Below are 24,125 nucleotides of genomic sequence, written 5' to 3'. Positions count from 1 at the left end.
GTGTGCCACGTCACCCATCCTTCACTGGGGTGCCCCGTGTGCCACGTCACCCATCCTTCACTGCAGCACCCAGTGTACCACCTCACCACCCATCGCCATGGCGCCCAGTGTGCCACGTGACCCTGCTGCCTGCTGCCCATGACCGTGGCAGCGCCCTGGCAGGGGCAGAGACGCGGCTGAGCGAGCGCCACCCTAGGCAGGGAGGCTCGGTCCCGTTCCATGTCGCGGCCCCTTTAAGAAGAGCAGCAGGCGCGGCTCCGAGCGGCGGGGAAGCGGCTGGATGTGACGTCACCCCGCCCCGCCCCTCCCCGCGCGGCGCCGACGTGGGTGACGTGCGAGCGGCGCCCCGCCCCGCCCCCTCCGTGCGCGTAACGCCGCCGCCGCCCGCTGCCCCCTCTTGCCCCCCCGCGCGCTGAGTCAGCCGCCGCCGGTCGCGGTGAGGGTGCGAGGCGGGGAGATGCCGCGGGTCTACATCGGCCGCCTCAGCTACCAGGCCCGGGAGCGGGACGTCGAGCGCTTCTTCAAGGGCTACGGCAAGATCCTCGAGGTGGATCTCAAAAACGGGTGAGCGGCGGGCCCGGGCCGGGCCGGGCCGCGCAGCGTGGGGGGCCCGGCGGGCGAGAGCCGAGCCGGCCCTGGCCCGCGCCTCCGGCCTCCTGCCGGCCCGCGCGCTGAGCGCAGCCGGGCCGGGCCGGGCCCTGTGTGCGCAGGCGCCGACAGGTGGGGGTGAGGGGGTTGGCTCGCCACTTGTGAGTCTGGCCCCACGCGGCACAGCATGGGCGGGGGGAGCCCGGACTCCTGGGTTCTCTGCCCAACGGCCTGGCCTCGTGGCCGGGGCACGGGTCTGGGGCCAGGACTCCTGGGGTCTCTGCCCAACGGCCTGGCCTCGTGGCCGGGGCACGGGTCTGGGGCCAGGACTCCGGTCTGGGGCCAGGACTCCTGGGGTCTCTGCCTGTGGGGTCTCTCAGTAGCTTAGCCCCAGGCTTCCTGTGGCCCGCAGGCAAGTCACACCCTCCACATTCTTCCTCCTTCCCCCCCACAGCTGGTACTAGCGCTAAACGTGGCTGCAATGGGCTGGGCAGAGAGGGGTCCAGCAGAGCATTTCCCTTAGAGGGGGGCCTTGTGCCTAGAAATCTCCCTTGCTGAGGCTGTCACAGCCTGGCAGTCCTGTTCACAAACCTCTTCCCCCTCACCTTTCCTAACTGGTGCAAACTGATGTCTGGGTTAGAGGCCAACAGCCTTTGATGATGGAGGCAATATTTCCTTTATCCATCCATCCCACTTAAAGGCTGTGATCACTGTGGATTAGTAGATGGGGGGGAAATGGTGTGGTGGGGGAAGGTCACTACTGATCCAGGCAGTAGTCCTAGTATGGCTCATGATTATATGTGCAGTTCTGGCAACTGACGTCTTGCCACAGCGGGATCCTTTACATCCTGCTATTGCATTGCTTTGCCATCTATCCAAGCTTGGAATCTTAATGTGGGCAGAACCGGTGGTTTAGATTCTGGAACTTAGTTAAATGAGTCTTGAAGTTTTTACTTCCCAAGCAAGATTATAAGTAGGTGACATGAAAAGCCTGCCTGGAGTGTAGAGTATACAGTTAGCTAGGGCTTCCTTTGGGAGTGGGGATGAGGAGTCTCTTAAAGTTAGTTTTTGAGCTAAAAGGAGTCCTCAAGATTTAATACTCTATGGTCTTATTGGTGGTTTGGCCCATAACAGGTTTAAAAGGTGACTGAAGGCACAGCCTTTAAAAAACCCACATGTTCGTCTTTTACCTGCTATTTATTGCACCAGGTAATACTAAAGATTACTGTTACTGAAAGATTTGAACGTTCTGTTTTCCAGTTCTACTGTTTACACTTGAAAGCACTCTGTATGCCCTGTATAGAGAGTTGTGCTGTTGCTGTGTGAAAACTCCATACAAACAGACAGAAAGGAACACTTCTTAAAATAGGAGGATGTTTAACTACAAAAATAGGTTACGGAACCAGACAATTGTAGTACCTACAGTTCATTCTCTGAAGTTGCCTGGATTTCAAGTTGGTGCTCCTCTAAGAACTTACTGTTTGTTGTCTAGACACATTAGGAACCTAATAGTGGACTGATATTTAGATACAGAATCTTTCCCTCTAGATTACTGCTGTGCCATGTGGCTTCTGCTACAAATGACTGCAAGTTAGTACCATATGGTAGGTAGGCCTAGGCCAGAGATTTTCAAGTTTTCTCATAATGTGGACTGTGTTCTAATAGCATTTCATGGATCAACTCCCCACCTACTTCACATCCATAGTAACATCCCTGTGGCAACTACAATTGCTTATTTGGGAAAATATTCAATATTTATCTTAATGTGATTAGCTACTTGAAACTAGGAAAGCAAGCACCAAACTGGCCTATGGACCAGCAGCAAATGCTCCAGACCACCAGTGATCAATCCATAGACAATAGTTTAAGAATCTCTGGCTTCAATGTAATAAACTGGAGGCTTCATTCTGATTCCTAGCTAGCAGGCAATCTACATTACAAACCTCACCATAATAATTGGCCTCTGGACCTTCGCTCTACTTGTGTTGGAGATTGTAGTCCTTAGCTTGCATTCTTTGTGCTTCCACATTTCCTATTGATTTCACTTAGGATGAGTAAGATTGGGATCCGTGTTAGGATGATTTAACTGGGAATTGGTCCTGCTTCGAGCAGGGGGTTAGACTAGATGACCTTCAGGGGTCCCTTCCAACCCTGAGATTCTATGATTCTATGATCTTCTAGAGAACTGTTCAGAAGCACAACTTTTGATAGGAAGATGCTAATACTATTTTCCTAAATAGCAAAGTGGGGCTTAAGCTTGCTTAAAACTTGTCTTCAAAACCTTATAAGGGCCTAAGGATTGAATGGGCCCTGGACACTGAACCTACCTTTTCTTTCTGTGGCCATGCAAGTTAGGGTTGAAACACATGCAAAATTCACTACCATTGCTTCTCAGCCCAGTCTGTTAAGAAGATTTAAACTTCCAGGGCTCTCTTGGGCATCTTTTTATAGTTTATTAAAATTGTTAAATTCAGAATCAGGAGATTCAAAATCGGAGTAATCTGAAGAAATGCACCCAGATTTGAGAGTTAAGAACAAGATTAAATCAGATATTAAGATTTATATGCAACTAGGAAAACAGGATTAGAGAGTACTACATATGTGCAAGATGCAGTATGATCACTGAGAAAGTAGAAACCTTAAAGTTTGGAATTTTCTGACTGTCCTGCATGCCTGATTTATCAACCTCAGTGATGCACAAATGCTAGTTTTTTGCATTAAATTTCCCTGGGAGAGAACTGCTGATTAGTTGAATCTCTTAACTGAAGTTGCCCCAAAATAGAAAAATGTCTGTAAAATTTAACTAGCATCTGTCAAATTTGCTAGATTAGCGTGGTCATTAAACGATGCAACCAGCTTTTATCCTGCTCATTTTTCTGCTTCACTGAGAATTATATAAATGCATAGTCCCAGTACTGCAATTGGACCTGTACAACTCCCCGTGCTCACTGAGACTCTTTGTGGGTGCAAGAGGCTGCCCACGGGACCCATTTGTAATGTGGTCCCAAGTCTGAAATTGGTGTATTTCAACATTTTAAAGAAATTATACATTATCATTTGAACACATGGGCACAGGGGAGGAGAATGTTTTTAAAACTCAAAACAGTGGCTGAATCTAGTTTGCTCCATTTTCAAGAAAAAAGCCATTCTGGAGAACATGTGGAGATCTTCACTACAAAAGGAATTTAAGAAAGCTATGGATAATTAAAACTATGCGGGATATAAAATAGGAAGATGGAAGTCACCATTGACTGTGGCACCTGCTATTGCTATAATTAAATTGATCTCTTCAAATAGTTAGGTGGCTCAGTCCTATGTATATTTCTAGGAGTAATTTAACAATTTCTCCTAAAAAAAATCCTTTTAATTTCAACATCTGTTTTGAAATCTTTCAACAAGCTGTAGTTAACTTGGCTTGAATTTAAAATGGCAGATTGACAAAAATCTACTTTTAAAAAAAAATATCAGGTGTAATGTCTTTATACCCAGCATAATCTTGCATTGAGTTTTTGTGAGGGTACTTTACAGTTCGCTTTGTTTGCCCTTTGATCCTTTCTCCAAAACTTATTTTTAGCAGCGCTTAGCAAATGATTAAAAATTACTGCACAGTGGGTGACTTATGAGATTCTGTCAATTTCTTCTAGAAAGTTGCTGGTTATCTTAACTGCTTAGCCTGCAGGAGATTAGCTATTCAGTATTTTAGCAGTTGGTGAAGCTAAGATTAAATGCATTGGCAGAAAATGGAACTGGAGTGCAATATTATCAGAAAGTCCAAAAAAGCTGAGTTGGATCTTGATCACCACTAATGATGATTAGAGTTTATAATTTAAGTAGTTAAAGCAGCATTTACCTGAAAAGGGGAAGGGAGTGAAAACCTAGTTCATACTGAACGTTTCCATTTTAATTCCAGCACCTAGATTCCACTCCCTCTTCACCTTGTTCTTAGCCAGTGTTGTACTGATGGCAGCTGGAACTATGCATGTCAGAAGTGCATGAACAAGATGCCTGGAAAATTGGGCATTTCAGCTTGCTTTTATCTTTTAAAAACTTGCTAAAGGCAAGCAATAATAATTCTAAGAGTTGGACACTTTCACTTACAGGGACACCAACTTGAAATCTAATAATTTTTTAAGAAAAAAGCTTCTATGTAGGTGCTTATCTGCCCTCCATCTGAGCATCTCCCGAATATTTATGTATTTATCCTCACAATACCCCTGCAAGGTAGAGAAGTATTATATCTCGCTAAACGGATGGATAACTGAGGCACAGAGATCAAAGCCAAAAGTGTCAAACTTGGGTGCCTAGAGGTAAGTTCCTAAATCCTTATTTAGGCACATAAATAAAGGTGCTCAGCACCCATTAACTTTAAAAATCAGTCAAATATATTGGATGCCACTAAATGGTATTTACATTGATCTAGATGGTAAGAAACATTTAAGTTGACCTGCAAGTGATTTACAGAAAATTCTGCTGGTGCCCTTCTTTTCTGCTTTATTAATATGAAGGCCTCGGAGGTGTGTTTCTGCTTGTTTTTTACATTAGAAATAGATGGAGTGTCCAGTTTGTTCTTCCTCAGCTTGTTGGAAGCATTCTGGGATTTCTCAGGGGTATTTCTTTTGAACTCTAACACTTCAATTGAATGAGCAAGATATTTAAATCTTAACAGAAACTTACTTTTTCCAAAGTAGTAACTAGTCACTAAAGTTAAATACATGTGAAATTTCAAACATTCTAAAAAATCTCTTCTCATGTTAATAGTTCACTGTTGTACCCTTGGTTCTGGTTATATTGTTTTACTAGTTCTCCAGTCAGTTTCCATGTTCAGACAGGACCTGAAGCTTTCATGCAAGAAGGCAAGCAGAAAAAACCTTTGCAGGTTGCCTTCATCCCTGATAAAGTAGCAAAACAGGCCCAGTTTTTTCTCCTTTTGCAGGCCAACTTTAAGGGAGTCTGTCTTTGGCTGCTTAGTAGATTAGATTATGGCATTATTTCTGTGGAGCATGTAGTTGAGTGTTTCATTATTGGGTAAAATCTTGGTTATGCTAATCTTTTCATAAGAACGTTAACTAGGAGTTATAACCAGGAAGATTTGGATGTTCTGTGTCTCTGGCACAGATGCCAATTTCAAAAAGATGGTCAGGTTTAGTGGTTCTTGATGTTCGGATGGCTATAAATATTTTTTCCTAAAGAATTCTGAAACTTAGAAAGTTGTGTGCAGAACTGATTACCTCCGTATAGAGGGTTGAAACTATTAACACTTGCTTCTAGTTCAATTTATCGCTGGTGAAGGGTGCCAGACTGACAGCTCTGAACACAGAACAACCTGGGGCCGCGGTGGAGCAGTCCGTCCCAAGGTGTGAGGGGAGTTGTTTCCGTTCCCATTCAGTCCTCACCTTTTCTGCAGAAGCAGCCAACGAGAGGGCCAGTTAGAGCCTGCCTGGTGGGAACTGGACTGAAACCCTCTACTACACAGACCAAACAGCTGTAAGATGGTAATGATTACAAATGTGCACTGTACTTTGAACCAGTGACCTAGAAGTAAGAGGCTCTTTATCCCATTTAACTTTTGGATAAGTAATGGGACAAAATATAAAGTGGTATGTTTTCCACTGAAGAGGCTAGGCATTTATAGCAGCAGTAAACAAGGAGAGCCAGCATCATGAACCTACCTGGTTTTCTGTAACCCCAGCCAGTGTTCCATGGACCAGTTTGGAAATGTCACTGGTTTTCACAGTGATACCAGTAGCTTGTATCAGTGCAGTTCTTAATGTTTTCAGAAGGTCAAACACAATTTGTGAACTCCACAAAAACAGGAATGCGTTGCCTTAGGCTGGAGGTAGGATGTACATCATAGAGTATGTGGGAACTACCGTATCATGGCTGAATTCAGTACTTATAGTTCCTTTAAACTTTATATGCCAATGCCTTTGACAAGTGTCATGGCCCCTACCAGCCCAGATCACATGGAGTTCATGGACAGCTTAGTTATTAGCATCTATCCTGGTTCCTGCTTAGTACCTCTCTTCTCCCTCCAGTTGTTGGTACCAGTCCCTTTGGAGTTCATAAGTTGGAGACATCACTGTAAACATGTTCTTGTTACTGGTTCCCTCCCCTCTTCCCTTCCAGTTACCACGACTTTTTGCATCTTGCCTCAGTTAGATTTTAAGCTTTGTGGTGTGAGATGGGCTCAGCACCTAGCCCAATAGAACCGCTATCCTGACTGGGGATTCTTGGTGCTATAATGCACGTACCTAGGTATCCAATAAAATAAGCATAGTTAATGTCCTGCATTAGACCACTGATGTGTTATGCAGTGTAGCTATTTAAGTGTGCACGGAATGTATAACAATATAGTTAGTGACAAATCCACAGGTACAGTCTAACATTTAATAAAAAGATCTTTTTAAAAAAAATCAGGAACACTTCATAGGCACAGTTAGGTGTTCAGTGTGAGACATATTCTATACCGTAACTGAACTAACACTTCAAAGACAAGATTCTGAAATCGGGAGTAAAGATGCACTTTTACAAGAACACTTTAATTTGCCATCCACTGTTGGAAGAACCTTAGACATCTGTAACTCTGTCCCCGTGCCCATACTTGTCATATGTTAGCAGCACATGTAGCTTGACATAGCTAGGAGTCTCTGCTAGAGGGTGAAATCCATTCTACCGTCAGGGGCCCGCACAAAGCCCAATTCCCAGCTTAAATTCTTAACATGTATGTAACACTCAAGGCCTTGTGACAGGCTTCTGGGAATTTCATCCTAAGGAGTGGCCAGAGAATAACAGAGTTATTGCAGCTCACCAGTCAGCTGCATTTGCCGAGATGTAGTAATTACTCAAAATAACAGCATGAACCTAACCCAGAGAATTGGGATCGCAGGGTTAATGTGCATGTTCTTAACTCAAACGCGAGAGGGGTGGTAATCACAGAGCCTTTCCCTAGTGCATGTGCACCAGCATTGGCGCCTGCAGGAAAAATGCCAAGAGCTGTTGATTATAGTCAGTGCTGTCACAGGTGGTGGCAACTGCACCTGTATTTCCCACTTATGGTCCCTCGAAAGCATCCACTCTAAGTCACCAGTTCCTCAGCCATCACATCTCTTGGGTTGAGACCCACGTTCGTCTCCCTTGTGACTAGGGTTTTTCCAGGCTGCATAGTTCCCTGCTTACACTGCGATGTCCCCAGCAAGCCAAACTGTCTACACAGGCCAGCAGTTTGTACTTTGCTTTCTCTCTGAAGGCTATGAACAGCTGTAATTGCCAGCAGTCACAGGTTACCACACAGATCATTTTAAGCAAGTGTATTTATTTTGAAGGTGAGAGCATAACAGAGAAAACACTTAAATAAATAAATAAACCTACATGCATGTCAAAAAGCTGACCAGAGGTCACCCCAGCCTCGGCCTTTCTCTCTGGTAGATGTCAGTCCTTCAAAGTCACCTGCTGGGTTTTCCCTGAGGTTACAAGTTCATAACTGTCTCAGATTCAGAACCAGAACTAGCACACCCATCCATAGGATAGTCTTTCCTTTATACGGCTTTGGCATTTGATCTTGAGACTCTGGGAACAGATGATCAGCAGAGAATGGTCCTCTCCTCAGAGCATAGCTTCCCAAGGCTGGGTTTTTGCATAACCAGGAGGTGGGGAATTTGCATTCACCTCCTGCTAGAGCAGGGGTGGGCAAACTTTTTGGCTCATGGGCCACATCTGGGTATGGAAATTGTATGGCGGGCCATGAATGCTCACAAAATTGGGGTTGGGGTGAGGACTCTGGCTCGCAGTGCAGGCTCTGGGGTAGAGCCAGAAATGAGGAGTTCGGGGCAGGGGGAGGTGAGGGCTCCGGCTGGGGGTGCAGGGGCTGGGGATATGGGGTGCAGGAGGGTACTCCTGGCTGGTACTGAGGGGTTTGGAGGGTGGAAGGGGGGATCAGGTCTGGGGCAAGGGGTGGCTCAGGGGTGCAGGCTCTAGGCAGCACTTACCTCAAGCGGATCCCAGAAGCAGCAGCATGTCCCTTCTCCGGCTCCTACGCGGGGGCACAGCCAGGCGGCTCTGTTGCACGTTGCCCTGTCCATAGGCACTGTCCCGCAGCTCCCATTGTTCCCGGCCAATGGGAGCTGTGGGGGTCTGTGCTTGGGGCGGGGGCAGCATGTGGAACGGAGGGTCCTGGCTGCCCCTATGTGTAGGAGCAGGAAGGGGAACATGCTGCTGCTTCTGGGAGCTGCACAGGGTGGCCCCCGACCCTGCTCCCCAGCTGGAGCACCAGAGTGGGGCAAGCCCCAGACCCCTCTCCCTAGTGGGAGCTCAAGGGCCAGATTAAAACAGCTGACGCATCGGATGCGGCTCGTGGGCCGTAGTTTGCCCACCCCTGTGCTAGAAAATACCCTGGTGGCAAACCACTTGACACTGTTTGTCCCAAACGTCGATTTTTGTCTGGCACATTGTTCAATACAGTCCTTTTAAGTTTATAACATTTCCCAGGGTTCACATCACATTGCCGCCCCAGAGAGGTTACATGCAATCCTGGCCCAAATAATACATACATGCATTTATTATATTGAACACCAAAAATAGTTAATTCAGTAAGTTTTTTCTAGGACATTGAAGGAACTTGCAATATTGGTCACAAGTGCTACAAGTTAATGATAGTAATGATGGGAATTGAGCCCTGTCTCTTAAAACTGTTTTTAAATTGTTCCCCTTCCCAATTTTCTGCAACTCTCTGAAACCAGTAGTAGTTTCCTATGCCCCCATGGCCAGCTGTTATCAGAATCCCCAAAGGCTCTCTAGGCCACTGCTATCATTTCAACTCTTAGTGTAAGGCTGTTTGTTGGAAGGTTTGGGGGAGTTGGGGCACCTGCCTGGCTTTCAGTATGTCACAGGTTAGTAGGGAACATGCATGGTAGCACAGAGTTAGGATCATGGCCCTGTTATATAAACAACCAACAAATTCAATGGCACATTTCTCACTTATTTCAGAAGCTCCTAGAGGCTGGTAAAGAAGTCCTTTCTTTGGCGTTTACCATATACATGGATTCAATGGTCCTACAATGACTTGAACAAACTAACTTCCTTAACTATTACTTCTAGAAACTGTGGTCTGGTGCAAGAGTAGGTGTTGGGGAAATATGGGTTCCATTTCTGGCTCTGGCACTGGTTTGCTATTACCTTTGGTAAGTCAGTCTCTGTACCTCCGTTTCACTTGAAAAATGGGGTTGTTTACTGATCGTTTACTAGGCACATTTCAGAAAAGGACAAAGACAAAGTCCCCCACCCCATAGAGTTCCTCCACCTTTGTGAAATGCCTCAAGATCTGCAGATGAAAAAGCACAAGTAGGAGCCAGGAATCTTATTATTTTTCACCATTTATGCTGTCTCTCTACTATTTGTATTTAGCTCAGCTTGGCCAAAAATAGATTAGTCTCTGACTTTCATATTCTCCTATGCTAGCAGTATAGTGCAGTGTGTGTATATACTGTAAATATTTGTAAATATTCTCCCATTTCATTTATTGCTTATAGGTTCAGTAAAAACGGTCTTTAAAAACAAAACCTAACCTTTGGGCCAAATTTGATTGGAAATTGGCTTACTTGTTAAAGGACCAAGTCCTATTTATTCAGACACTCTAAGAAAAGGAGGATTGTCTCTAAGAAGCTTTGGTAACAGTAAATATCAGCTGAAGTCTTTCCTATAATCATAGTCCCAGTGTGTCCAATTCATTACTTTTTATCCAGCTGCAAGGATGTCTTAATGGCAATTAAATACGTTCCTTATTAGCTGAAATCATTACAAATTCTTATACTCCATGGGCCAGCAGTCACCTTGAGATTTGTTTCCAGAAGATCAGTTCACTTAACTTCCAGTAATAGGCAGTTTTAGCCATTTTTCCTTCATTTTCAACAACAGACATGAAACAAAATTGAACTAAATGGTACCATTTGCTCTTCCCATCACCATACTTGAGATCTCTTGTGTAAAATGCTCTTGAACAATTTGTGGTTAGTGTCCAGTCAAAGCTAGAAGATGAGCAGGAGTGTTTGAAATCTGCAAAGTCTTTTGCTGGTCCAAGAGAGGTGCCTGAGCTGAGTTTCGGCTCCTTCCTTCAATCTGGGGGTCTCATTTTGGCTTTGTGTAAAATGAAAGCCAAGTCTGTCTTTATACGAAGGGCTGATCAGACTACCCACCTAAACTTAAAGGAACAGCATTTTTCCGCTCAGAGAACGGAAGACTTTACACAACAAATACTTTAACCAGGAACTCCTTTCATACCTGTATCTCTAGCTCAATATATCTGGAATATAAAACACTTGTTAATTCATTGATTAAATTGCATTTAAAATTGTGAATGCAAAAGTAACCTTCCTACAATAACTAACTTGGCTTCAGTACACATTCTGTACCTCTTAAGACATTTAACCACATAAAATATATCAAGGTATACTTCATAATGGACATATATTCAGTGTGCAATTTTCAGATGTTTAAATTTTAAAATGTCCTGTCTCCTTCAAACTTACTGCTTGACTTTCTCTTCGGCAGCTGTTTGCATGACATTTTCAAGTTTATTTCAAAGTTCAGCCATTTATAAGTGTCTCATCTGTCAGCAGGAAAAGTCTCTCCTGTTCCCTCTTTCCCTTCCCCACTACTCATAGTTCAAAAACAGTACTTTTTTTAAAGAAAATATGTAGGAGAAAAAATATTTCACCTTTAGGCAGAAACCAAGCCCTGGTGTCTGAGTTAGGCAGAAGTACAAATGAAATAATGGAAACTTAACTAGCACTTGCTGTCAAATGGATACTGTAATTAAAAAAAAAAGTCCTTGTAGAAAGCTAGGTTGCTACTGTAAGCAGCATTTAAGAGCAATTTCATGATCCATCATCTCACAGAACCCTTGTAATTCCTTGGAAGAGCTTTCCTACCAGTTGAATTAATTGAATTACCTCATGTCACCACATGTAGAAAATAACCAAGAAAATCTCAACAGATATAATTAGAGTATTTCTGGCCATAAGCAAGAATACTAATATTTTACCTGACCTCACCTGTGCTAGTTAAGTGCTGCCATCAGAGCAAGTAATACTTAACACAGCACTTTGCTCAGGTTAACCTGTTTCTGCTACAGGTGTTTCCTCAGGCTGTGCCTATGAGAAGAAGTTTAGGGAATTCTCAAAGTCCAGATTTGGGAAGCATTCAAACTGAAACCGTGGTTTGGCTGAAAAGAAGAAAGACAATACTGTACCTACGTTTTCTTATTCTATTTAGAATCTCATTAGAGTCAAATGAAATGCTAAGCAACCTTGTCTGCAATATAAGTTTGCAGTAACTAATTAAGCCACAGGAGACCACAATCCCAGTTGAGTCCTGATGTAGCCCCATGCAACTCCATTGAAGTCAATGAAGTTCTAGCATAAACTGGCGGTGGGGAGAGTGACCATTTTCAGGTTCCGTCTGAAGTATGTGATTTTTAGATCTCTACTAGATCTCGGTCTGTCAAGGGCTCCAGAGCTGTCCATTCACAAGCACCAGGAGAACTTGTTGGCACCTCCTGTGTCTCAGAAATTGTCTTTCAGTACATTGGTGTATGGAGAGGAGTATGTGTGTGCAACTGGTATGAATCCAATGGCCCCAAAGCATCATATAGATGGAGGAATGGCAGAATAAATGGAGCGAATTTCCTGTTAGGATTTGGGACCCTAAACGGGTTAAAAAAAATCCCATTTGTCTTCAGCTTTAATAAAAAGCTCCTTCAGGTGGTTTAATCTGTTGAAATTGGTTAGCAATAGGGGTGCGTGCTTTTGCAGTTTTTTTTTCTGTTTTTGATAGATGGAGAGTAAAATGATGCTGCTTCACACAGTCTGAAGTAAATGGTATTGAGGCTTTTAGTAGGTAGCTTTATGGCACATACAAAGCAGTAACAGTAGATATTTAAAAGATTACCTTGCACTACCACCGTATAACAGCAGATTCAATTGCTATAGTTAGGGCTGTGTCAGCAGTTGTCGTTTCTTGTGGTGTGAAACTACACTTCGAGGGATTCTTAGTTCATGGTATTTAAACCATGTGGTGTGATATACATATATTTTAAGGGAGGTGGCTCAGTATTACCTCTGTATGTCTGGGTTGCGTGAGATGATTTTAATGTTCTTTAAAAACAACTATCACCCCTCATTGATTTTATAAAACTTTGCTTACCGTTTATAAATAAACCCTTGAAAGTTTTTTCTCCAGAAAATCTATTTCTCTTACTCATTTCCCCCCCACCCCTTATCCATCACGTGAATACCTGTTTATTCTAGGGTTGCTTGCATGTTACATACTGTTTTTATTGGGGGGTATGGGACAAATATTAAAGCATTCTTTTGGGGGTGGGGGAAAGGAGGAGAGAAGGTGTAACATGGTACCTATCACATCCCACTAAGCAGGACTTGTCCTGATCATATCTTATGTGGGAAAACTTCAAGGAAAATTCAGGGTCTGTAGAAGGTGGTGTCAGTGACTCCGTAGATACTGCATTCTCCAGGCAGTCCTCAACCAGTGCTCAAACCTGGTGTTAGATTTTGCTGTGCTGCTGAGGGTCCCCTATTTTGGTGTGAATGATTTGAGTACTCATCATGAAAAGTACCCTTGACGCTTTTAGAAAGAGTAGGTTTGTTGAGCTGGTATTAGGACCATATTCCTATAATCCTGTTCCGCAACCCTGAAATTCCCCACCCCACTCTTGGAGTTTCAGTAAAAAAAATTGTTAATTTCTTGTGTCAAAAACTTTGTATGGTATTACTGGCACCTAGGGAGACACCTAATCAAGGGTTGGAGTAACTATTAATATAGTGTTACAAAGCAATTGAGTTCCTGTATCAATGTAAGGGGATATTGCTTTATTTGTGCAAACAGAAGATGAGTGGGGTAATGACAAAGTTTCACAGATGTATTTACTGCTGTGATTAAACAGTTGCAAGGGCCAGCTCCAAGCCACAGTTCAGCACATGTTGCCCCTCTTCTGAGGCCGGCATTTATTTGCATGAAAAAGCAACTACGATGAAACTTGGCCAGACACGAATTTTCATGTTAAATATTTAATCAAAATGTTTCACATTTGCATAGTAAGGATCTTCTAGTGTTAAATGGGTATTAAAGGAGGAAATGAAAATGTTTATAAACTAAACTACCCAAGCTAAGAGATCAGAATTTGTGTACACTTAAATTTACGTATGTTTACATTTGAAACCCAGATGTATAAAAACCATTTCCTCCTTTACTTGCCTGCTCAGACCTTAGTTCAGGATTCTGTTTGCCCTACAGCAGCCAGAGATGTTGCAGCCAGCTGAAACGGGGCTCCCTGTACTGCTGTACGGGGCTGTGATGCCATCAGCTATTGCAGGGGAGACTCTGAAGCCTGAACTTGGGTCTTGGAAGGTAAGTAAAGGGGGAATGGATTTCAAATATAGGTGATCTCTTATTATCTGAACCTAGATTGTTTGTAATTTCTGGTATGTTCCCCCCCAGCCATTTGGATAATGGGGGTTTACCTGTATTTTGTTGTAAAATAGCTGCGTTTATATAACGGTTCAATGCCATTACTACTTTGAGGGTCAGGAGATCTGAGTTCTTTTCCCAACATTGTTGCTCTGCAGCCGTAGGCATGTCACCTCAGTTATCTGTGCCTCAGTTTCCCATATGTAAAACGGGGTTGTGGTTATGGGAGGCAAAACAAAAAAAAAATAGGAAAACTCCCGTTTAAAAAAAACACCCACAAAAGTGTCCGTTTTTAATTTCAAAATTTTCAACCATGTCCAATTATGATATTCACCTTCCTTTTATGAAGTTTGTTGAGATCAGTATAACTGTTTTTTAAAAAAAACCTACAGTCACTATTCTCAAATGTGAGTGATAGAGATTAGCTACTTTGTAGCTTACCCTTTTCATTGACTTCTGTAGATTGGACCATTTATGGATTTAGATTCCTGAGTCTCAGCACTCACTTTTGAAAATGTTGACATTAGCTTTTCGGTGCATCTTTAAATCAGGGAAGCAAGTGGTTTCCAGTCTTCTCTGCCGCTCCTAGAGTGTTGCTGTCTTGCAGCAACTAACAAAAAACAGTGTGCTCAGAAATGCCTGCTCAAATTAAAGTCTTAGTTTTAAGATTCACTTCCTAATTGGTATCTTCCCCCTCCTGTCTCCCCATGTGTGTATCCAGAGCCCTGAGCAAAGCTGGTGCAGTTTTTCTTTGAAGCACAAGCTAAGGCCGTGATTGCAACCTGATTTACACTGGCTACTATTACTGTACGTAGCCTCTGAACCTCAGTGGAATTTTGCATGGGCGTTTTTTGTGGACGGTTTTGTTGGAGACTCTATCTAAAGGTCGGTCTTACGACTAACAAAACGCCGTAGGGCCAATTCTGCAGCCACTCTGCACACAGCTCCCAGTTTCAGGACTTGGGATTTCCACACACCCAGCACTTGCAGGACTGGACCCATACATAACATATTCATGTGTTTCATTCATATCAAATGTTAATTTCTAGGTGGCTTGATAGAGCGGTTTGAGTGGTGACTTTATGGGAAGCTCTTTGGTAGAAGGCTAACTTGAAAATCCTAATGAACTATACGTCCAACCCCATTGCCATAACATCTACTCGCATTACTCAGACACCTCAGTACTGTCCCCAGTGGAGAGGAACATTACCCAACCTCCCTGAATAACTCCCTTTCTTGACATGCCTTAATACTTTACTGTCTTGTAGCACCTTCTATTTCAGGAGCTCAAGCCATTTGCAAACACTGATGTGGGTGAATACCTCTGGTTCAAAGTTCGAGGAAACTGAGATAGCATGAGATTACCTAACTTCTAGCAAAGCCTATGACAGAACCAAGAATGGAACCCAGGTCTCGTAGTAAACCAGTCATGTTCACCAGAACGGCCAGACTGCTTTAGCTTTACTGTAGTAAATGATGAAAGAGAAGTGTAGCACCATGCTTTGTAGGCCAACAAATTGGGGAGCATGTTTGTTCTGTGGCCTGGGACCTTTGGTCAAAATCTCCCTGCCTTTAGTCCTCGAGAGTTGGCTACTGATGGTCATTAAAAGTCTGGTGCTGCCTTATGTGGCCAGGCTCCATGGGCAGTGAAAGTGCATATGTGATACGAATTGCTCTTGGTGAATATCCGTATCCTGGGCTGTGCAGCTTTGCCTAAGTTACTTTTGTCTCCTCCTAGGTACGGCTTTGTTGAGTTTGACGATCTGCGTGATGCAGATGATGCTGTTTATGAGCTAAATGGTAAAGACCTTTGTGGGGAGCGAGTTATCGTTGAACATGCCAGGGGCCCACGACGTGACAGCAGTTATGGTTCTGGACGCAGTAAGCACTAAAATGCATTTGTATCTCGGTGACTTTTTTTTAATTAAGATATTTCACTTAAAAAAAAAAACGTAATTTTTTAAAAAAAGACAGTCATGATATGAAGTTTGAATAATTTGTTTTTGTAACTGTTAATGTATTTAAATATTTGAATATCAATTTGCTAATTGTATGATATTTTAATTAATTAACTGATTAATAAATGTATGAACACAATTTCTTGTACCATTATTATTAATTTGTTTGTTTATTTTCTAAGTATTTGTTTGTTTGTAATGTGATTGTTTAACATAGACTTAACAAAGACCTCAATGTTTTAATTAAAAGAGTCCTTTGAGGCTAAGATGACTGCCTGTTCCATTTGCTGACCTTGGGTTACCTTTCCATGAGTGGCTTTGACCTTTGTGGCCCTTGGCTGACCAAAAAAGGAAGCCATGTGACGACCGCAACCTTTTCCCATTAGACCTGGGTGGTGAGGATCCCAAGGGTTAGAGACAGATGAGATTAAACTGAAATAGGTGCCTGAAAATCTATATTCATATCAGATATTCAGAAAACCTTTAATCAATGTAAGTAACATTAGTAAACTGGCTTTAGTGATTTGGTTTCTTGTTTCAAAAAATTTTTTGTAATAACTTAAATTTAATTGCATGTTAAATGTAACTGTAATTATAATTATACATCCTTGTAATTATGGGCTAGTATTGTAGTTATATTTTTTAATGTTTTTTATCTCTAATTTTATGTTTTAATCAAGGAGACTCTAGCTTAGTCTAGAGGGTGGGGCAAAGATTAAATGTATTTGCTGACATATTGGGCAGAATAGTTTATTTATGTGGGGTGTAGACTAAGTCACTCCACCTCCCTAGCTGAAGTATTGCTATCTGCTTGTCACCTCCTAAAGGTGGATATGGTTATAGAAGAAGCGGAAGAGATAAGTACGGTCCTCCCACCCGTACAGAGTACAGATTGATCGTGGAAAATCTGTCAAGCCGTTGCAGTTGGCAAGATTTGAAGGTAGGGGGCCCTTTTCTTTACTCTGCCTGAGGTTGAAGATCAAAAAGGGCATAAATGACATGGTGATCGTTAATCCAAGAAAATTTTGTGTGATCCTGTGGCCATTGCACCAACTAAGCATTGCTTGTTGTGAGGGAACACTCTATTTAGAACAGCTCCAATCATATCCTGTGCACTGGAAATATTTGACTACTGCAGAAGCTCTATTTTCTCATTTTAGTAAGTGTAAATTCATTCTCATACCCACCCACACTTGAGAATACATGTTTGAAGTAGTACACATATACAAATACACATATTCAAAAGCTATATGTCATTATATGGAATCATGAGACTTCCACTTCATTTACATATACGCATGTTGTAAATGGACTTTTGGGAGAACAGTAGTATTCTCATTTAACATAAGCTTGTGCACATACGTAAAGATTAAAACAAACAAACAAACTTGCCTTTAAAACTCTGCCAAGTCAAATCAGACTTTCATCAGACCTAGGAATTGAGTCCTATCAAATTTGAAGTTTCCTTCATCAACTTCTGAGGTGCTGGTGTTGTGTGAAAAAAGTTTCCAACTTTAGCCAAAAGACTACATGTTTTCACATGAAAACAACTCACCCGTGTTTGAGGAAACTTTCAGAAAAATTCTCTTCCAGTCTGAGAGCAATCATACAAAATTTCAGTCAAAAAGGTAAAATTTCTCAAAAATTGTAAGGAGCTGAAAATGACTTTGTAATAGAAAAACTTGGGTAATTCTAACTATAGGCCACAGCACATGTAGTGATTATGGGGTGGGGGAGTGTGTAAAATATTGTCCTGTAGCTGCTTGATTACCCTGTGCCCTCTGTTGTGTAAGAGGTTAAATTTTTTATAAAGAGCATTCTTATGATACCGATCAGCCGTCATCCCAGCTATGGGTGGTTTAAAAGCATTTGCTTGTTCTTTGGGTGATTCTTTATTTTGCGCTTTTCTCCTGGAGTTACCAAGAATACATGTTATACATGAATAAATTTTTACTTGCAAGAAAAATTTGCAAGTGGATCAAAGGTCTGATATTTGGATCTGAGTGGGAGCCAGGAATGCCAGAGAGCTAATCCTGGCTCTGCCTTGGACACCCTCTGCACCCTTGAGCAAATCACTGAACTCCTTTGCCTTAGTTTTTCTGTTGGTAAAATTCAGATAATACTGATCTACATCACAGGGGTGTTTTCAAGCGGAATTAGTTCATAGTTCAGATATAAAGCATATCGTCAACTGCTTATTCTGTGAAAACTGTAACTTACTACAAACCTGTCATGTAGGTCTGGTTTAAATAGCATTTTATGTTGTTGAGAACACTTTAAACCACCAGTAGCTTATCTTCAAAATATATTTTTTTAATACCGGAAGCAATTGGAGCATGTCATGGAGTAATCCTGTGCTGGATTCAGGTTTGTGTGGGGGAAGTTAGCACTAAAGCATCTCAAGACAGGAGTCTGGCAACTCAAGAACTGAAAATGATACTGACCGCTACATGCGGTTGGTACTGCAGCCTGAATCAGTGCTGACTGAAAGTCAGCACCATCTGACAGGCTGTTTGGGGTAGGACAGAATCTGTGTGGTCCTGGTAAACAAATGTGCACATCACAAAACCCATCACCACATTGAGCAGTCTAAGAAGGGAGGCCAGGGAGTGAATGAGCTGGAAAATGGGGCCTCCAGGACAAGTCTGAAGTACACTAGCTAGGCAGTAGGGTGAAGGAAGCATGCACTGTCTGCTTGTGCTGCCCCTGTTTTGTTATAGGGCTTCAGTCACCATTTACCGGTTCCCTTTTTTAAAAACACGGCTTCTTAAACTTGAAGGTAAAAGGTAAAAAATCAGAGTGCAAATCTTATGTTTTTAAATCACCTCAGTGAGAAGAAACTTGCTTCAATCCAGAGCATATTTTACTGCATCGAGCTTACCCCTTTTAAATAATAACTTGCCTCAAAATTACTGCTGCAGTGTCTTTACTTGTCATGTTCAGAAATCTGGACCTGTTTCTGCAAAAATCCTTTTTGGATAAAATTCTCACTAACATCAGTGGATCCTTGCTGATTGGTTGTGTTTATCTTGTGTGGGCTGTTGAGCACAATTACAGGAACCTGTGATAATCATTAGGACTAAGAGGGTGCAAAAGTGAGCTTTTCTCCCTCTCCCCCCCCGCCCCCCTTTGCCTCAGGCAAGTCAACCAATGCTGCTTTCTGCATTTTAAAGAAAAGATTAAATGAGTAGTGAGGGGGAATAAACAGAACCAGCGTGAAACACTAAATCTCTGGATTCAAAGGCAATGTTTTTGTCCTTTCCTCCCAGGATTATATGCGTCAGGCAGGCGAAGTGACATATGCAGACGCACACAAAGGGAGAAAAAATGAAGGTGTGATTGAGTTCAAATCCTATTCGGATATGAAAAGAGCCCTTGAAAAGCTGGATGGGACAGAAGTGAATGGCAGAAAGATTAGGTTAGTGGAAGACAGGCCTGGATCCAGACGGCGCCGCTCCTATTCCAGAAGCCGAAGCCATTCGAGGTATGTTTGTCCATAATACAGCTGTGGCTCTTACAGTCTAATCGAATAGCCAGTGCCAACCCATGGATGCTTAGAGGTACGCTGGGTCCCCAGGAAACGGAGTTTTTGGTGACAGCCCAAATCAGTTGGAAATAAATGCGGAAAATTGGTTCACCGCTCTTCGGATGGTGTGCTCTGTGATGGACACTTTAGTACCTGATATTTGTTTTACCATAATACCTAGGAGTGCCAATCACTGACTAGCTCCACTGAGCTACACGCTGTGCAAGTACTGCAGTGTTGTCGGGTTCTTGCCTAAACTGTGTGCCCTTTACCACAGCGTGAAAGGACGTGATAAGCGGCAGAAGTAAACATACAGAAGTGTCCGTAAAACTCCTTCTCCCCTTTGAAAGTTCATAAATTTCCCACTGTACCATTTCTCTCTTGGGAGACGCCTCCTGCTCTTCTGTAGAGGTTGGCTTTTTATGTGGTGTGTGCAATATGGCACAAGAAAAGGGCTTCAGCAGAAAGGAAAATCCTCATGTTCAACTCTCTGTAGGTTAGTAGTGTTGGATTTTGTAAGATACCCAGACCCTTAAATTTACAGGCAAAACTTTAAGTTTTTACTCCCGGAAAAAATATGTTCTGCTTTTTGGGAAAAAATCTCTGCTTAGGTGGAAGAGGAAACACTGTTAGATCCAGGCACCTGAGCTCATTTGGAAAGACCTAGCTCCCCCACCTGCAACCCATTGTGCTTCTGCTTCAGACTGGCAGCCCTGTTCAACTCCAGAAGTGGCAGCATTTCCAGGATATAGGAATGAGAAATAAGATGTTGTGCTGTGGTGATTTATAGGCATTTCTAGAGTCCCCATCTACAGTCTGTAAAATGCTTTGGGATTATTCTGTCTCGAAGTGGAGAGAATGTTACTGATGTGCTCTCACTCTTCTTTAGTCACATGGGTTTTTATTGAATCAGGATCAGAGGTGTTTCTCTTTCCTTGGCCTTGGAATGACTTAATGCCAATTCCTTTTGTTTCAGGTCTCGCTCTCGAAGCAGACACTCTCGTAAGAGCAGGAGCCGTAGTGGCAGTAGCAAAAGCAGCCATTCCAAGAGTAGATCAAGATCCAGGTATACTTTTATGGGGGAGATCCTGGGGATGTGTAAGAGGCATCGACCTAACGCTGCAGCATAGGCGTTGCTTTATTGTTTACCAAAATTTAATAGCAAATGAGAGCCACACCATGCTCAAGTCTGATATGTCACCATTCACTTGTGCATTTTCAGGTCTGGGTCCCGTTCCAGAAGCAAGAGCCGTAGTCGAAGCAAGAGCCGTAGTAGAGGCCAAAAGGAAAAAAGCCGGAGTCCAAGCAAAAACGATAAAAGTAGGAGCCGCAGCAGGAGTGCAGAGAAAACCCAGAGCAAAAGTAAAGACAAAGCGGAGGATGCTGTCCAGAACAACGACGACGCAAAAGCAAAGAGCAGGAGCCCCAGCAAGGAAAAGAGTAAGAGTAAAAGTAGGAGCAGGAGTGGAAGCAAGGAGAGAGTGGAGGAAGAGAAGGAGAGCGTGAGGAGGAGGAGTAGGAGTAAAGAGAGGGAAAAGAGCAAGGCTAGGAGCAGGAGCAAGAGCAGAGAGGAGAGTAGGAGCAGGAGTCGTAGTAAGAGTAAGGACAAAAGGAAAGGAAGGAAGAGGAGTAGGGATGACAGCAGAAGTAGGAGCAGGAGCCACAGCAAGAGTGAGAAAAGCAAAAGGCGCAGCAAGCGAGACAGCAAATCTAGCAACAAGAAGAAAAAGAGGGAAGACCAAGAGCGGTCCCGGTCCAGGTCTAGGTCTAGATCCAGATCCAGATCAGAGTCCAAGGAAAAGGAGCATCTAAAACCAGAATCTGAAAGAAAGGAGGTAAAAAATGAGGGTGAGGAAATGGACAAAAGTCATGAATCTCGGTCCAGATCTAGGTCAAATTCTAAATCCAAACCAAATGTCAAATCAGAATCTCGCTCCCGATCAAAGTCAATTTCAAAAACTAGGTCCCGGTCCAAGTCTAGATCTAGGTCTGCCTCTAAATCACCATCCCGATCTAGATCAAGATCTCGTTCGAGGTCCTAAACTTGCTGCAACCACACTTGAAACTATATGAAAAGTCTTTTGTACATGTTTGGTAGTTGTAGCACAAGTGATTGAAGTAGAACACATGTCAATGCTGTACATTTTTAACTACCCTAATGGTGTGTCTGTAATCGTTCAGTACAGGGCTCCCTTTCTGCAATGCCTTCTAGATCAAGGCTATGCAGCTCATTTACTGACTTGTAGAAAGGTCCCCTTTATAACACAATCCTCACGAGAACACCAAAATCGCCTTGTTTTCCAAGAACAGCCTTACAGAGAGGGAGCAGTGTACTTTGATGGGTTTATAAGGTTGGAATGATGACTTATAGGTAGGTATGGTGACTTCAGCTATTTTTGCCCTTGAACTGATGCCCTTTGATGTATGCCATTTAGTGAAAGTGCTAAGTCTTAAGTTTCATACTACTTTTGGTTTCATATTTTTGGATTTACAGAGTTGTGAATAGCGCAGTCAAGAAAATAGATACCTGCAGTAACCCATAGGGGAATAAAAAGTAGAGTTCCATATTCTGGTATTGTGACAATATCCTTGTTTTATATTAAATTTTTTTATTTTATTTTTCCCCGTCTTGCAAAGTACAGTGATCCCTGTTTCCATGAAATTTGAATAAAGACTATTTTTGCTTGATGACATTTAGTGGTGGTTTAAATGAAATTATGCCGTGATTAGCCTCTTTACAATAAAAAAAGAATCAATATAAAGGAACATGCAACAATTTAGCCCCAAAATATAAGTTCTGGGATCAGAAAACCCCAAGACCATTAGAAGAAATGTCTTCCTGAACACTTATTTTAAAATCCAGTGGAAATAACTTGTTCAGATTGAAACACTTTCTTGCATTGCTTGGAATGGCGGCATTGTATAGAGAAGAGAATTATAGTGAAACTGACAAACCTGTTTTCATTGGTCAAGTTGAGTGAAATACGAGCCTCAGTTTTCATAACCTAAGGAAGAAAATATTTCACTTGAGTCCCTATAAAGGGACATTGTCAGTTTAAAACATTTTCAGACAGAGGTGATTTATCTAATATTGATGCCGCTAACACCTAAAATTAGCTTAGCTGAGAGACTGGGGCAAAACACGGTTTTCTGTTTTTTAATTTTACTTTGTGCATCTGGCAACACTTTGTACAGTCAGTTCCATTGTTTCCTCTGTATAGTCAGTCTCATTTGTGCAGGTCTTCTGCATAGCAACAGAGCAGAGAAAAACATTTGGTAAAATAGAACCATAACTAAATCTATTAAAATTGGCAGGAAGTTTCAAAAGCAGTTTAAGTTACTGCACCTGCTCCTCACACTGACTAGATTTAAGGTGATGGGGTTTCAGTAGTTTACTTGTATTAAGTCATGGTTAATGTGGAAAATCCACTTTTTTTTTTTATTAAAGCATTCCTCAGAATTGTGCTACAAGAAAGCTGTAAAAGGAGAGACCCGGCCTCTTAGGAAGCAATACCTGTGTCCTGATGGCTGCTTTGGCATAGCATTCTTTCCAGCTTCACAGCCTCATGGTTCATATTGACCATTCTCAGTATTATGGTGAGATGGGAAGAAAGCCTCCAAGAAGCATAACAGCTTGTATAGTTAGTTTGTAGCATGGCAGGCTCCTTTTACACTATTTAGAGAGCAGGAATTGCTCTAATGGCTCAAGCCAATAATGAAGATTCATATGCTGTTCATCATCCCTTTTGGGACTTCTGCCTTAGACATGTGTTACAAGTAAAAGAGACACAGAAGGTCATAAAGGGAAACTACTGCATGAATACCTGAATATACTATAGTATTTACTGGTCGGGGTACTCCCAATTTGCAACATCTTCTATAAGGGGCACCTGGAACAGATCAGGACTGGGCAGAGTGCTACCTGCAGAAGTTGAGTCCTTACTTGCCACTTTGAGTTGATACCAAAACAGTGCCCCAGCATCTTACAGCAGGTGAATTGTGAGAGAGGCCTCTTCATGTAGGCCTAGCAAGGGGTGTGTGTGCTGGGGCAGGAGATGCTAACTTTGGAGAGGGAAGGAAGCTGCAATGGAATGGGGGAGCAGGCCATGTCTGGAGTGCCAGAAGGTTCTCCCAAGCTCCCTTGCACGTTTCCTCAGAACACCTCATGGAAGGAAGCATGTGACGCTAAGGTGTAAAAAAGAGGTCCATATAGACTTAAGCAGTCATTTTTAGGGCCATCGTCACTGGCAGAGAATAAACAAATATCCCTACATATTAGACAGTTTATTGGTATAAAATCATATTGGGGTCACTTTTTAACAACATAAAGCTCTTTTCAGAATACAAAATACAACTTTGTCAGAACTTAATAGTGGTACAGGGGACAAAACCCTACAGCATTAATTCCTGTTTACTCAGTGCAGTCACTCTGGGTGTACGCCACGCAGCCATGATGGACGTGTGTATCCGTTCAACTGCCAGACGTGGAAGTAGCCAGTGATACCAAAACAACGCAGGAAGGTTGTCACAGGCTGGAGATGCCCCAAACTGTTCTGAATGTTACCAGTTAGAACAGA

At 42.6% G+C, this 24,125-nt stretch overlaps 1 protein-coding gene across 2 annotated transcripts; it reads left to right on the top strand.

The window, feature by feature from the left end:
• The first annotated feature begins 334 nt into the window (after positions 1-334).
• Positions 335-22,239, top strand: SRSF4 (serine and arginine rich splicing factor 4). 2 transcript variants are annotated; one of them, XM_073317960.1, is made up of 6 exons: positions 335-564; positions 15,803-15,945; positions 16,850-16,962; positions 19,292-19,440; positions 20,525-20,614; positions 20,771-22,239. In XM_073317960.1, the coding sequence occupies exons 1-6, from the start codon at positions 458-460 to the stop codon at positions 21,588-21,590; spliced, it is 1,422 nt and encodes a 473-aa protein (XP_073174061.1). In that variant the 5' UTR covers positions 335-457; the 3' UTR covers positions 21,591-22,239. The 2 variants fall into 2 exon arrangements, with proteins under 2 accessions (XP_073174061.1, XP_073174060.1); XM_073317959.1 differs by having other exon boundaries at positions 336-564; positions 19,292-19,506.
• Positions 22,240-24,125: the final 1,886 nt, after the last annotated feature.

Source organism: Lepidochelys kempii, chromosome 19 (genome assembly GCF_965140265.1).
Source record: "Lepidochelys kempii isolate rLepKem1 chromosome 19, rLepKem1.hap2, whole genome shotgun sequence".
In the NCBI taxonomy this organism is placed as follows: domain Eukaryota; kingdom Metazoa; phylum Chordata; order Testudines; family Cheloniidae; genus Lepidochelys; species Lepidochelys kempii.
This window is presented reverse-complemented; position numbering and strand designations above follow the sequence as displayed.